Consider the following 15672-nt stretch of genomic DNA (forward strand, 5'->3'; position numbering starts at 1 on the left):
AGTATTCAAACAATTAAAATAAACAATCTAAGTTAAAATAAGAAATTAAAAACTTCAACTAAATTTTTTAATTTCTTATGTTAACTTAAATTGTTTATTTTAATTGTTTGAATACTTCTGTTAATATTATTAGAAACATTATTTTGCTAATATACTTTAATTACGTTTTTTTTACTAATTTCAAATGTTGCTTCTCAATTTATATTAATTTAACAATTTTATTAAAATTTATATAAATACAAATTTTTCTATTTTACTTTATCAGCGCATCAGTCATAATAGAATAAATTTATTAAACAATTATGAAAAAAATCAATCAATTTATATAATTGTATTTTCACAAAAGTTTTTCTATCAATATTATATTATATTTACAATATCTCTCTTCTTTTCAGCAACCCAGATGCAGCACAATATTTGAGTTTTGCAGCTATAAGATGCAGTATGCATCGTGAACGAACAAAAAATCAGCCATCCGTACCTAATACATTGGCATCATTATATGACATTTTACAAAATTCTGATATCATACAAAATATCTATAAAGAAAACGTAATTACAAGTGATGGAAAAAGTGCAATAATTTTATCAACCAATTATTTATTACAAGCATTATCTTCTGCTACTGAAATCTACGTCGATGGAACTTTTTCTGTAAGTATATGACTATCTTTTTCTGTAATAAAGAAATTTTATATAAATTTTTATAAGTGTTATAAAATTATATAAGTGTATATAAGTTTTATAAGTGTTTATAAAATCGTGACAGTAACCAAGTTATTATAACATATAGAGCAATATAGAGTCTAATTACTTTTTATTTACTATTTAATTTTATTTAATAATTAACTTTTATTTTGCATATTTTGCCTAAGGTTCTCCCATGTAAACCTCACATTGCGCAGCTTTACTTTGTACATATGCGATATATGGATACGGTAAGATACTAAAATTAAAATTAAAATTTTAATTATTTAATTTTTCCAAGTATCAGGAATAGATGACAAAAATAAGTAACATGACTTTTTCAGGGTATTGCAACATTATTTATATTATGTGATGTACGTACAATAACTATGTATGACGCTTTATGGGATAAAATTACACAACTGATACCACAACTTGAACAAAATATCAAGTTTATCATGAGCGACTTTGAAATGGCTGCAGTAAAATCGTTGAACAAAAAGTTTCCTAGAGCTAAGTTAACTGGATGTTGGTTCCATTTCAATCAGGTATATATAGATTTTTACATATAATCATTAGTAGTATATAAAACACATAAATGTCTCTCTCTCTCTCTCTCTCTCTCTCTCTCTCTCTCTCTCTCTCTCTCTCTCTCTCTCTCTCTCTCTCTCTCTCTCTCTCTCTCTCTCTCTCTCTCTCTCTCTCTCTCTCTCTCTCTCTCTCTCTCTCTCTCTCTCTCTCTCTCTCTCTCTCTCTCTCTCTCTCTCTCTCTCTCTCTCTCTCTCTCTCTCTCTCTCTCTCTCTCTCTCTCTCTCTCTCTCTCTCTCTCTCTCTCTCTCTCTCTCTCTCTCTCTCTCTCTCTCTCTCTCTCTCTCTCTCTCTCTCTCTCTCTCTCTCTCTCTCTCTCTCTCTCTCTCTCTCTCTCTCTCTCTCTCTCTCTCTCTCTCTCTCTCTCTCTCTCTCTCTCTCTCTCTCTCTCTCTCTCCCTCTCTCTCTCTCTCTCTCTCCCTCTCTCTCTCTCTCTCTCTCTCTCTCTCTTTGTCTGTGTGTGCATACGTACGTGCGTGCGTGCATGCACGCAGTAAATATAATATATTATTAATAAATTTAAAGTGTTTATATATATATATATATATATATATATATATATATATATATATACAGGGTGTCAATTAAGTCCCGGGACGGCTGAATATTTTCTCATGTAAGGTATTTTTGAAAAAGGTCAAGGTCATTTCTGAAGTAATTTTCAACGAGGAATTCAACGGTGACCTTCAATTTGACCTTGAGCTTGACCTTCATGGTCATTTCAAGGTTAGGTTAGGTTTTTTAAATAGAAACCCCTATTTTTGATTCCAAAATCTAATAGCTGGTGTCAAGAGCTTTTCAAAACACTATAATGAAGTTATTTTTTATTAAGTACTTTTCGAGTTATGAGGCTTGTAAATTACAGTATTTTGACATAAAATACAAAATATCTTGTAAAACATTCAATTTTTGGGAATCTTACCTTAATACTTTTATGCATAAAATAATGAGACAAATCAATTGGTATAAAGAAAACACATAGTTGCTTTCAAGAAAAAATATGTAGTTTGCAACATGCAATTGCATACTTTTTCTTGAAAGCAACTATGTGTTTTCTTTATACCAATTGATTTGTCTCATTATTTTATGCATAAAAGTATTAAGGTAAGATTTTCAAAAATTGAATGTTTTACAAGATATTTTGTATTTTATGTCAAAATACTGTAATTTACAAGCCTCATAACTCGAAAAGTACTTAATGAAAAATAACTTCATTATAGTGTTTTGAAAAGCCCTTGACACCAGCTATTAGATTTTGGAATCAAAAATAGGGGTTTCTATTTAAAAAACTTAACCTAACCTTGAAATGACCTTGAAGGTCAAGCTCAAGGTCAAATTGAAGGTCACCATTGAATTTCTCGTTGAAAATTACTTCAGAAATGACCTTGACCTTTTTCAAAAATACTTTACATGAAAAAATATTCAGCCGTCCCGGGACTTAATTGACACCCTGTATATATATTTGCTATTAATAAATAATTATATAAAGAAAATTTTAGAAATTAATCTTTAGAAAAGGGGCAGATTTTTTCATAACTTTCACAGAGTTTAGAACATATAAAATTTCCATAAAACAATCAATACTTTTGTAAATATTGATAAAATTATTGCATATTTTAAGTAATAAATACAAAGATATTTTAAAAATATTGTTATAAAATATTAAAAAAATATATTTTAAAGTTTAAAGATACGAAGCTCTAAAAAAATTTTTAAGAATTTTTTCATGTAAAAACATTTTTAAAATTTATTTTGTTTATGAATACATCTGATAATATTATTTTTTATGGTATGTTACAAAGCAAGGCTGTATACTGTGCATTTTTAATTTTTTTTTTACTATCTTGCAAGCAATTAATAGATAAAAACGTATTATACGTGCACTGCTGACTTAAAACATGTTTTCCGCATGGGTTTTTCGAAATTTCTATGGGTGTCTGAATAACAAGAAAATGAGTAGGCTATCACAATGCTACAATAATATTAAGAACAATGTAAGATCAGCTTTATATACAGTATATTTATCGCATTTAATAGAGTTAACAATTGAATGAGAGATCGATAATTAATAATTATTATTTTTGATTGGAGTATATTATTAAAACGCAAACTGTTCTATTAGATTTCTCACATATTCAAAATATGTGAGAAATCTAATAAAACAGCTCGCGTTTACGCAATTTTTACACGGTACATCATTTTCAGTCCATATTATGCTCTTGTCAATATATGTGCCTGAAATGTTCTAGTCGTAATACCGCTTTTCTTATAACTACTGTGCTCGCCTTGTATGTGATTAATGCAGTACATATATGTGCTCGATTTTCGCGATTTTTCCGTGGTACATAACTTTTAATCTATCTTACGCTCGTGTCATTATGTGCCTGAAATGCTGTCGTCGTAATACCGCTTTTGTCGTAACCATCGTGGTCATGTTGTCCAAGTAACAATTAGAAGAATATCAAATATATCAAAATATTTCTGCGAGAAGAACATAGTTCTTATCCAAACATATTTTTGTCTTGTTTGATTGTTCGATTATCAAAGTAAGTAATGTATGGGTAGTATAAGAAATTTTATATTTGATAAATTTTATTTGTGATTGAAGTATAATATATATATATATATATATGTTATGTGAAAAGTTTAATAATAGAACAGCCCAATAGCAATAATTGCTTATTCAACTGTTGAATCCGCTGAATGCGGCCAATAATATTATTGAAAAATGAATGTCGGCCTAGGCACGTGATAAATGCGTGCACACGCATACACGTTTCCCGCGCTTTTTCTCGCGATGTGCTTAGTTTTCTATCTATGCTCTTGTCGTTACGTGTCTGATGTGCTTCTAACATATTATCACTTTTGTTGTCATCATTCTGTGTTTTATCCGACAAATACAGCGTATGCGTGCATTTTCCTCGCGATTTTTACGTGATACATAACTTTTATTCTTAATCATGCTCAAATATACGCCTGAAATGCTTTTTTGTCGTAATATCGCTTTTATTGTAGCTATTGTGCTCATATTACCCATATTATTCAAATTGAAAATTAAAAAGTATTGTTAGTATTGTTTATCTTTTTTCGGAGTTCTTCAATGCAGACAGAATGTATCACACGTGACAAATATTATGTTTCTGCATTGATCAAAATCGTAGTAAATGTGAAAAATTGCATTGCATTAATTAAATTACATTTTTTATTTCAGGCTGTACTGCGTAAATGGCGCAAACTACGTCTTTCAAATGTTCCAAAAAAGATACTCTCAATGACTATGGCATTGCCTTTATTACCACCAGATATGTTTCAAGAAGCTTTATTAATAATACAAACCAAAGCTGATGAACTTTCTAATGAACATCCAGATATTTTACAATTTATGTCATATCTAAGACTTACTTGGTCTAACATGGCATTAAAAATTAGTACCTATCGTTGTCCTGTGCGTACTAATAATATAGTAGAAAGTTTTCATAACATTGCGGCACAAAAATTGGGAACAAGGAATATTAATGTTTGGACATTTCTAGGTAATTTTTATGTCAAAGTATTTTATATCAAGTATGAAATTCTATAATGTGTACGCGACTATTATATATTTTTGAAATAACGCATATTTATGAAATGCGTATATTGTATGAAACGATAAAAATGTATAAAAAAAAGTTACATGTATCATTTTACATATATAATACTGGATTAAAATATTTTTATTATAAAGTAGTTGCATTATATACGTATAACACATGTCACATTTTATCTATATTTTAAACGTGCGTTTAATATGAAAATTAAATGTAACATTTTTCCACATTGTGCAAAATTTCAAATATCCACTTTTTAAGTAAATTAAATAGATTTAGTAAATTTAATAGATTTGTTTTCAGAAAGTAAGTCAAAATCAAGATTTTTTTGTTTGTCGCGAGCAATCACTCTTACCTTCCACTTTATTTCATACATTTCTCTTCCTGTGTTGCATTCTTTTAGCTCGCTTTGTATTTTATACATTGCTTTATCTCTTTTTCCAGATAAATTATCATATTTAATTACTGATCAAGAATTAGACTTACGTCGATTAAACAATGGTGTTAGATCTCGACGACTTCGCACAAGGGCAAGGAGAGAACTAGATTCTAAAATTATAAATGCGCAAGAGGATCTAGTAAATCAAAGGTAACATTTTGTAATAATTTATATATTAAATAAAATTTGATGAATTATGAATTAAAACTTCAATTTTTTTCAGATTGTCACTGAATGAATTTTTATTAATGTTCACCACCAACAATAATATCCTCCCAATGGAACAAATGGAACAAATAGTATCAATGGAAGGTAAATATGCTATATCTATATTATATTTATCATAAATACATGTTATAATGTTACAATTTTTATAACATTGAAAAATAAAATTATGTTAATTTATTACTACATAGATCTATTCTGAACTACTTTAATAATTGTTTATTATTTGCAGATGCTGAATTAACAACTGATGAACAAATAAACATGGAGTTGTTTTCAGATGATTTGGACGAAACTATTCAACAAACAAGTAAGTATTTAACTGCTTTAGTCTTTTTTCACACAGAACACAGTTAAATACAACAAATACAAAAATTTAATTACGTAATAATTATTATGGTACACTTGTTTTAAAAACAATTATTTTATTTTTGTTTTAGGAAGACAAAATAGACGCAGATCTCGACGCATACATAACAATGTACAGAGAGAGGATAATACATTAGAAGATAACGATGAAGAAAGTTCAGACATGCAGACAATAATAAATAAGAATGAAATAATTATTTCTGACACAGAGACAGAGAATACAATTGTAGTAGAAGGTAATTTATAAATCAAACTATTTTAAGGGAAATAATATAAATTATTAGATCTATAGTAAAAATTACACTTCTTTTTTGCAGATGAACCAGTAAACACAGAATCGCCTTCTAGTGAAATAGAACAAGTATGGGATACCAGGAATAAGCAAGGAGAAATCCCTGCAAATACACAAGCAGTAAGACAACATCACGACATTACTTCTGAGAACAATATTGAAATAAATGAAGGTAATTACAGCTCAAATATTTTAAGGAAGATTAACATTAATCTTCAAAGTACATAAATATATATATTATTAATGTTTTCATTTTAGATGAATCGATTTACGAAGTACCCTATGATGATTACTCGTATTTGAATGACGCTAATGATGCTACTTCAGGCATTCCGTACCATCCTGTGGACTGGAACTTGGAGGATACAACTGCATCAGAAGAAGAATGTACGAAAGACATATGTATTGTGTGTCTTATAAACGAACGTACACATGCTTTTATACCTTGCGGTCATTTGGCTTGTTGCTTTTTATGCATCGAACGTTTAGAAGCCGATCGATGTCCGATATGTAACGTAACATATAATAATTACGTAAGAATTAGAAAACCATAAAACATTCATATCTATCTACATAAAACATTTATATCTATCCACGTAAAAAATTTAAATTTCAAAATTGCTGATATTAATATTACTTGATGAGTTTCGAGAATTTAAGTTTCAAAAACACTGATATCAATATTACTCGAATGATATCAATATTGATGACAAAAAGATTCTGTGATAGAGATAGATGTTTGTGTAATTTTACTTTGGAAAGATATATATATATATATATATATATATATATATATATATATATATATATATACATATATACACATCTATAGATTGATTATTGCCTAAATATAAGTAGAGTTGAGAAGTTGATATCAATTAAATGTACCGGAATGTCTTTGCTATAATGGTACGTACAATTTATTTTATCCAATCGCATTGAACATTTAGCTACAAATTGATGGATGACGTCAAATTTTTTAATTTTTTTCCTGTTTATAACTATGAGTAAGAATGACTATGAGTTATATCTTTCAAAAGACGTATCATTATAGAAATGGCAGCATTTTATATTCTAAGAAAAATGTATCTTTCGCATATAACGTAATTAGAGATTCCAATTTGTGCAAAGCTATAAGATGCCAAAGATACTTTTACTTTTTTCTGTAATACTGTTACGAATATGTACTAAGTGTTGTGATAGTTTTATACTTCTAAGTAATATAGGTCATTTATATGAAGATACAGATTTAATTTCTGCAAATGTATGTTTCTTGAGCCAAAGATATTTCAATTCTTATTTTTCACTTTAAACTATTGTTTAAATAAATATTTAAAATATAGTGTGCCGCATTTTATATATTTAGTATCAGTGCTTCGTTTTCATTTGAATATAAGTAGAGAACGTTTGGTATCTCACACATTTGCACAAATTAATTCATATGTAATCGATGAAATGTACCGTTATATCTGACTGTCATAGCTGGGATGATTACTATTTATTATATCCGATCGTTGCGAATATTTAGCTACAAGTTGATTGGCAACACACAATTTCGCATTCATTTCTTCATTACGTCTTATTAGAGAAAACCGTTTATATTTTCTCAGAAACGTACTGTTATAAAAATTCGCTGATATAATTACTCTAAGTAATTACGATTGACATACAAGTTAATATATAGAGATTTTACATTGTACAAATGTACAAAATGTCGAGATACTTTTATTACTTTTTTTAATAATGTAAATTGCTCTGTAATTTCGTGCTGTATTTTTTTTCAAAAGTATAAATATTGTAAAACATTTATTTCTTGTAACATGTAAATAAATATTTTATATGAATGCTGCTTATGCCTGACGCAGTTATAAGCTAAAAAGTTCAGAAATTGTTAAAAATAAAACATTTTTCTACCTAAATAATAAAACTTTTTTTTTCATGTCTCGATAAATTTTTCTTACATTTTACATTGACAGATCTAACCTAACCTAACCTAACCTTTCAATGTCATTTTTCTTTGATTTCACGCACTTTACGTTTATTAACCGGTATAACACTAAATGAACACACTTAGTTATATTTTTTACAAATTGTTCTTTATTTCTCACCATATATTACATATCAAAACGAATGGTACATATATCGCATGCGTCTTATTTCACTTTCTGGGAAGTAACCTTTAATAATCTTTAATGTCACATGTATATTTACAATTTCACACTTCACGTTTATTTACCGGTATAAAATTCAATAAAAACATTGTATAATTATATTTTTCACAAATTATTCTTAATTTATTTCCATATATTACATATCAAAACGAATGGTATATGTATCTTTTCGTGTCCAAGCGAACGCACAATTGAGCGATGCACAACTGAACAGTGCGCAAATAAACGGTGTCCAAACGAACGGTGTCCAAACGAACGGTGTCCAAACGAACGGTGTCCAAACGAACGGTGTCCAAACGAACGGTGTCCAAACGAACGGTGTCCAAATGAACGGTGCGCAACTTTCTGTGTCCAAATGAACAGTGCGCAAGTAAACGGTGCGCAATTGTACTGTGTCCAATTGAACCGTGCGCAACTTTCTGTGTCCAAATAAACCGTGTCCAAATGCAACGTGTTCAATTGAACTGTGTCCAAGTGAAGGCCACTCGATTATTATTCTTTAATCTTTCCTCTTCGCGTTCTATCTTCTTCTTCTGCTGCTTGTCCAAAGAGTCATCATGAGCCTCTTTTCTTTTTTCTACTGGCAAACAAAATCACTTTATGCAGATATTTTTTTGTATATACAATTCCTCATATAATACCTCATAAATATCTTGAATACTTTATAGATATTTTGTAGACTTACATTTTTTACTCTGCTTTTCAACTTCAGCCTTTAATTTTTGATATTTTTCAGTTCTATACACCATTAACCATGTCAAACCTAAACAATATATATAAAATAAATATATTAGAACAAATAAATAAATTAAATAAATTATTTTGTTTTTTTTTCAACTTATAAATACATTTATGAAAATATTGCTTTTTATGTTTTTTACCTTTATCCAATAACGCTGTACATATACTGATAAATACAATAAGGATGGTGTTTGCCCACATATTTGGGAATAAATTTTTTATTTGAAGTTCATATAATTCAACAATTAACACCAAGAATTATTGTTAATTCATTGAACTTCTTTTCCGTTAAAAGTGACTACGTATGCACTGTACAATATATAAGTCACGTTGTATCAGAATTAAATTATGCACTTCACGATGTTATTAAATACATTCGTGATAATTCAGAATATCGGATATATCCGCGTGAAATCAGTCTTCTTTTTAACAAACTTGCACATTGTTATCACATGCAGACATTTGGATTTTCAGATTGAATAACCTCTTTTCGATCCGATGACTATCACCGACGAAGCTATTATAAAACAGTACAGTGATAAATTACAATACTTGTGTACTTCCAGTACAGTTGGATCAGTTGATAATGTCACCGCTCTATAGTTACCTTCGGGCCCTTTTATGAATATTATTAATATTTATTCAGAGCTGTGTTTACTTTCTACTTAAAAAAATCTTTTCCACTCATGCACAAGCCTTAACATATATTTTTTTTTAAAAGTACAAAGTAATTATCTGCAATTCTCTCATTTTTTTTTCTTATTTTTTCACATATTTTTATTTTATTACTTTTTTTATTTCACGCTTTCTCGCTTTTTTTAGATTTCTTTATTTTACGAGATTTTCATATTCTCTTATTTACCCGCTTTTTTATTATTTTTTTTTCATTTTTCCATTTTTTCATGTTTATTGCAACGTGAATTTTTTGGATATATTATTTTATTGGATATATTATTTTATTTCTTTTCTCAGAGAATATAAATTAAAATCAAGCCAGTGTTTTATATTTGCTTAAATTAACCATTACAAGTACAAGTTTTTTAAATTTTATAAACGGATTCTGTATAGAGAATATTTGATTTACAAATAGAATTTAGTTATGTTTAGTTGTGATTTAAATTTCAGAAATATAAGTATAGATATCTAGCAAATCTCATTATATAATTACAAAGACAATATAAAATAAGTAATTATAATGTTCAAGGAGTTAATGATAAATAAATAAATAATATGAATGCACTAATATGTATATATGTATATATTATTATATGATATGTTGGATATTATTTATAAACTTTATTTTACAGCACAATATATCAAATTATTATTGTATATAAAATAAAATAATTTAATAAAAATACATGTAAAAATTTAATAAAATGTTAAAAAATATAAGTATGAAAATTTGTCATTAAATCTATTGGAAACCAGCTTTGGAACCGATTTTTAGGAATTCCATAAATTTTTAGGATTTACAAGATAGGTTTTTGCTGACAAGTTTGGGTATTGCATAATATCTTTCAGTTTGTCGCGAGTTTTCATTTAGTATAAGTTTCATTTGTGGCAGGTAATGGCAAGAAACTGTTTCTTTATATGCATAAAGAAATGGATTGGTCCATAAAAAAATGCATAAAGAAATGGACCAATTAAATACCTTATATACTATATATGCTTATGCGTTTATGCAAGTTTATCTGGATAGGCTTTAACTCAGTGTTTATTCGACCTAATCCATATTTTATTAATTTTTATAACTTTATATTTGAGCTTTGGAAATATTACTAAAAAAATAATAAATAATAAAATAATAAAATTATACTCTATTTACCGTTACAAATAATTTTAAAAATTAAATTAAATTTTATTGTTGTATATACACATATATATATATATATATATATATATATATATATATATATATATATATACACTCACCCGAAAAAAAAGCGGTACACTGAAAATGTGGGAAAAATTCATCAAATTTCAACTGACGATAACTTCGTAAATAATAAAGATAGAAAGTTCTATAAAATATGGAAATGAAGCTAAAAATCTCTACTTTAAGAATCAATTTATTTCAATGTTGCAAAATAAATTTATTGAAAATGGCGGATGACAAAGCGCGAGCATGCAAAATTGAAAAATAATGGTTCGAGTTTGCGACGGTGCACGGTATAAACAAAAAATTGTAGCTTATTGGGATTAAAAGCGTACGAAAGTACAGAGTCTCCTCTTTAAAATGCTTTTTTATGCATCTCGATACGATGATTTTTCGCCGAGAGATTCGCATTTGAAGAAAAAGGCAGATTCTTACTTCAAATGCGAATCTCTCAGCGAAAAATCATCGTATCGAGATGCATAAAAAAGCATTTTAAAGAGGAGACTCTGTACTTTCGTACGCTTTTGATCCCAATAAGCTACAATTTTTTGTTTATACCGTGCACCGTCGCAAACTCGAACCATTATTTTTCAATTTCGCATGCTTTTGCTTTGTCATCCGCCATTTTGGAGAAAATTGTTGCACATTATTGCGTTATGAATTTTCGAACACTAGACATCCAAACTTTTAAAATGGTTTTTAAAAAATCCTGCTAGCTGTATTACGTGCCGAGATATTCAATTTTGAACCAGACCGAATTGCAAGAATAAGAATTCCGTGGTCATCAGCTCCGCGGTATTTTAAAACTCCAAACTCTTCTTACGGTTGTAAGTGTCAATTCTGCTTTTAGCGTTACCCAGGATCAACGGCGTGGACGTGGCAGAAATCTGATCCCGTGTGTGTGTGTGTGTGCGTGCACCACTGGGATAAGGACCTCATGGCTCGTCAGGTCCACGATATTTAACGACTCCAAACCCTCCCGGTGGTGCGTGTACAATTGCGTGTGCGCGCGCGTATATTAATAATGGGTATGACCTCCTCGTGCGCGTATTACCTCATTCATGCGACGAGGTATACTCCTTATTAATGTTCTAATTTCAGACTGCGTAATGTCATTCCACTCTATTTCAAGAACTCTTCGAAGTTCTGGCAATGACTGAGGAGCAGGTATATGATTTCGTACTTTTCTGTTAATATTGTCCCATAGGTGTTCAATGGGATTTAAATCTGGACTCATTGCTGGCCATTCGAGTCGATTTATGCCAACTTCATCGCAGAAATCAAGCACTTTTCTCGCAATGTGCGGTCGAGCATAAACAAAAAGTCAGGGCGGAGAAATCACAAAAGATCTGCAGACATCTCTTTCGGATGCAAAACAATTGATTGAAAAATAATGGTTCGAGTTTGCGACGGTGCACGGTATAAACAAAAAATTGTAGCTTATTGGGATCAAAAGCGTACGAAAGTACAGAGTTTCCTCTTTAAAATGCTTTTTTATGCATCTCGATACGATGATTTTTCGCTGAGAGATTCGCATTTGAAGTAAGAATCTGCCTTTTTCTTCAAATGCGAATCTCTCGGCGAAAAATCATCGTATCGAGATGCATAAAAAAGCATTTTAAAGAGGAAACTCTGTACTTTCGTACGCTTTTGATCCCAATAAGCTACAATTTTTTGTTTATACCGTGCACCGTCGCAAACTCGAACCATTATTTTTCAATTTTGCATGCTCGCGCTTTGTCATCCGCCATTTTCAATAAATTTATTTTGCAACATTGAAATAAATTGATTCTTAAAGTAGAGATTTTTAGCTTCATTTCCATATTTTATAGAACTTTCTATCTTTATTATTTACGAAGTTATCGTCAGTTGAAATTTGATGAATTTTTCCCACATTTTCAGTGTACCGCTTTTTTTTCGGGTGAGTGTATATATATATATATACAGGATGTCCTATTTTAAATTATGCACCTAAATATCTCGTCAGAGGAGCCATCAATCCGAAAATAACCCTTACAAAAGTTGTTGGGTTTGGAGGGGGACATTCAATGATGACATTAGTTTAATCTAGGGTGTACATGCCAAGGTCATATGGAGGTCATTTGTTTTTTTAAATAAAACACCCTATTTTTTATTCCAAAATCTAATAGCTGGTGTCAAGAGCTTTTCAAAACACTGTAATAAAGTTATTTTTTATTAAGTACTTTTTGAGTTATGAGGATTGAAAGTTACAGCATTTAGACATAAAATACAAAATATCTTGTAAAACATTCAATTTTTGCGAATCTTACCTTAATACTTTTATGCACAAAATAATGAGACAAATCAATTGGTATAAAGAAAACACATAGTTGCTTTCAAGAAAAAATATGTAATTTGTAACATGCAACTGCATACTTTTTTTTAAAACCAGTGTGTTTTCTTTATACCAATTCATTATTTTGTGCATAAAAATATTAAGGTAACATTTTTAAAAACTGAATGTTTTATAAGATATTTTATATTTTATGTTAAAATACTGTAACTTTCAAGCCTCATAACTCGAAAAGCACTTAATGAAAAATAACTTCATATAGTGTTTTGAAAAGCCCTTGACACTAGCTATTAAATTTTGGAATCAAAAATAGAGTATTCCATTTAAAAAGACAAAGTTGACCTCTATATGACCTTGGCATGTACACCCTAGGTTAAACCAATGTCATCATCTTATGTCCTCCTTGAAGTTATAAAACTTTTGTACAAAACATTTTTTGATACAAGCCTTAGTTTACGAATAAAATCAATGCGTCACTTAAAATGACTCACCCTGTATATATATATATATATATATATACATTCCTTTTTAAAAAAAAGCAAGATTCCTCGAACTAGAATATATCGAAGTGTTGAAATGTCTGTTTTTCGCGATACTGATTGGTTATCTTATTTGTGAGCTGCGATTTGCTTCACTCTTAACTGTCATATAAATTTTGACAGTTTGTTTCTGAGTAAATATTACATAAATAAATAATAATTATCTAATATTAAAGAGAAAAATTGAGCAGTAATAGAAGGAAAAAGTAAAGAAAAGAGAGAGAGAGAGAGAGAGAGAGAGAAAGAGAGAGAGAGAAAGAGAAAAAGAGAAATAAGAAGAATAAGAAGAAGGTAGAAAAGGGAGAAAAAAGGTATGTATAATATACGTTTATCGGTTGAAGCTCTTACAATTAGTTTTTTACTTTTGTTGCTGACTTAGAATGCGTTTAAAAATTACGAGAATCTTGAAAAGCGAAAATTTTCACGAATCAAGGAGCGCGAGCAGATAGCAAAACCTCATTCTTTATTTGAATTCCGCCGGACTTTTTGAAAGATATTCGCAATTGTTTGATGATATCTGTTAAAATTAATTTCTCTAAAATTTTTAAATAATGTACGTATAAATAATAACAAAAATATTGTTTGTATAAAATTAAAGTACATTGATGGTTTAATTTCATACAAACAACAATCTCCATTTGAGAGATCGACTTTGAGAGATATTTGCAATTGCTGGATGATATTTGTTAAAACTTATTTTTTTATAATTTTTAAATAATGTAATTAAGTACTTGAAATTTTAAAGAAATGAATTTTAACAAATATCATCCAGCAATTGCAAATATCTCTCAAAGTCGATCTCTCAAATAGAGATTGTAATTTGTATAAAATTAAATCATCAATGTACTTTAATTTTATACAAATAACAATCTCCATTTGAGAGATCGACTTTGAAAGATATTCGCAATTGCTCGATGATATTTGTTAAAATTAATTTCTCTAAAATTTTTAAATAATGTACGTATAAATAATAACGAAAAGATAGCAGATAATTTTAGCATTAATGATTTTGTGCTTTGATTTGTGTATAATATTTTTCTTTATATTGGCTGGATAACTTAATATTAAAACGGTTTCAGCATTAAAATATTATAGTAAATAGAGTATCAAATTATAATTATTAGCTCAATATTTAGCTATCCAGGCAATGTAAAAAAAAATATTATACATAAGTCAAAGCACAAAATCATTAATGCTAAAATTATTTGCTATCTTTTTGTTATTATGTATACGTACATTATTTAAAAATTTTAGAGAAATTAATTTTAACAGATATCATCGAGCAATTGCGAATATCTTTCAAAGTCGATCTCTCAAATGTAGATTGTTAATTTATATAATTTAATTTTATACAAATAACAATCTCCATTTGAGAGATCGACTAGAGAGATATTTGCAATTGCTCGATAATATTTGTTAAAATTCATTTCTTTAAAATTTCAAGTACTTAATTACATTATTTAAAAATTTATAAGAAATATATATATATATAAACTGACTTTTTTTTTTGGATGCTTCACCGGAATATATATATATATATATATATAATTAAATATTCATTATAATACAGCTTATATTTACACTATAAATACATATTAATTTCTTAAATTTTATTAAAGGATAAAAAACGACGAGAGAGAAAGAGAGAGTGAGAGAGAGAGAGAGAGAGAGAGAGAGAGAGAGAGAGAGAGAGAGAGAGAGAGAGAGAGAGAGAGAGAGAGAGAGAGAGAGAGAGAGAGAGAGAGAGAGAGAGAGAGAGAGAGAGAGAGAGAGAGAGAGAGAGAGAGAGAGAGAGAGAGAGAGAGAGAGAGAGAGAGAGAGAGAGAGAGAGAGAGAGAGAG

The 15672-nt window shown here is 28.9% G+C and overlaps 1 protein-coding gene and 1 long non-coding RNA gene across 2 annotated transcripts; one reads left to right on the forward strand and one right to left on the reverse strand.

The window, feature by feature from the left end:
- Positions 1–881: 881 nt before the first annotated feature.
- LOC137001106 (uncharacterized) lies at positions 882–6984 on the forward strand. The gene is made up of 9 exons (XM_067359206.1): positions 882–938; positions 1032–1235; positions 4487–4808; positions 5307–5451; positions 5525–5613; positions 5759–5836; positions 5967–6131; positions 6213–6359; positions 6446–6984. The coding sequence occupies exons 1-9, from the start codon at positions 921–923 to the stop codon at positions 6739–6741; spliced, it is 1464 nt and encodes a 487-aa protein (XP_067215307.1). The 5' UTR covers positions 882–920; the 3' UTR covers positions 6742–6984.
- Positions 6985–8197: 1213 nt separating this feature from the next.
- Positions 8198–10130, reverse strand: LOC137000992 (uncharacterized). Its single transcript, XR_010891134.1, has 2 exons — positions 9240–10130; positions 8198–9121 (listed from the first exon to the last, which is right to left on the reverse strand). It is a non-coding gene; the product is annotated as an uncharacterized lncRNA (long non-coding RNA).
- Positions 10131–15672: the final 5542 nt, after the last annotated feature.

This window comes from Linepithema humile, chromosome 7, assembly GCF_040581485.1.
Source record: "Linepithema humile isolate Giens D197 chromosome 7, Lhum_UNIL_v1.0, whole genome shotgun sequence".
NCBI classification, from domain to species: Eukaryota; Metazoa; Arthropoda; class Insecta; order Hymenoptera; family Formicidae; genus Linepithema; species Linepithema humile.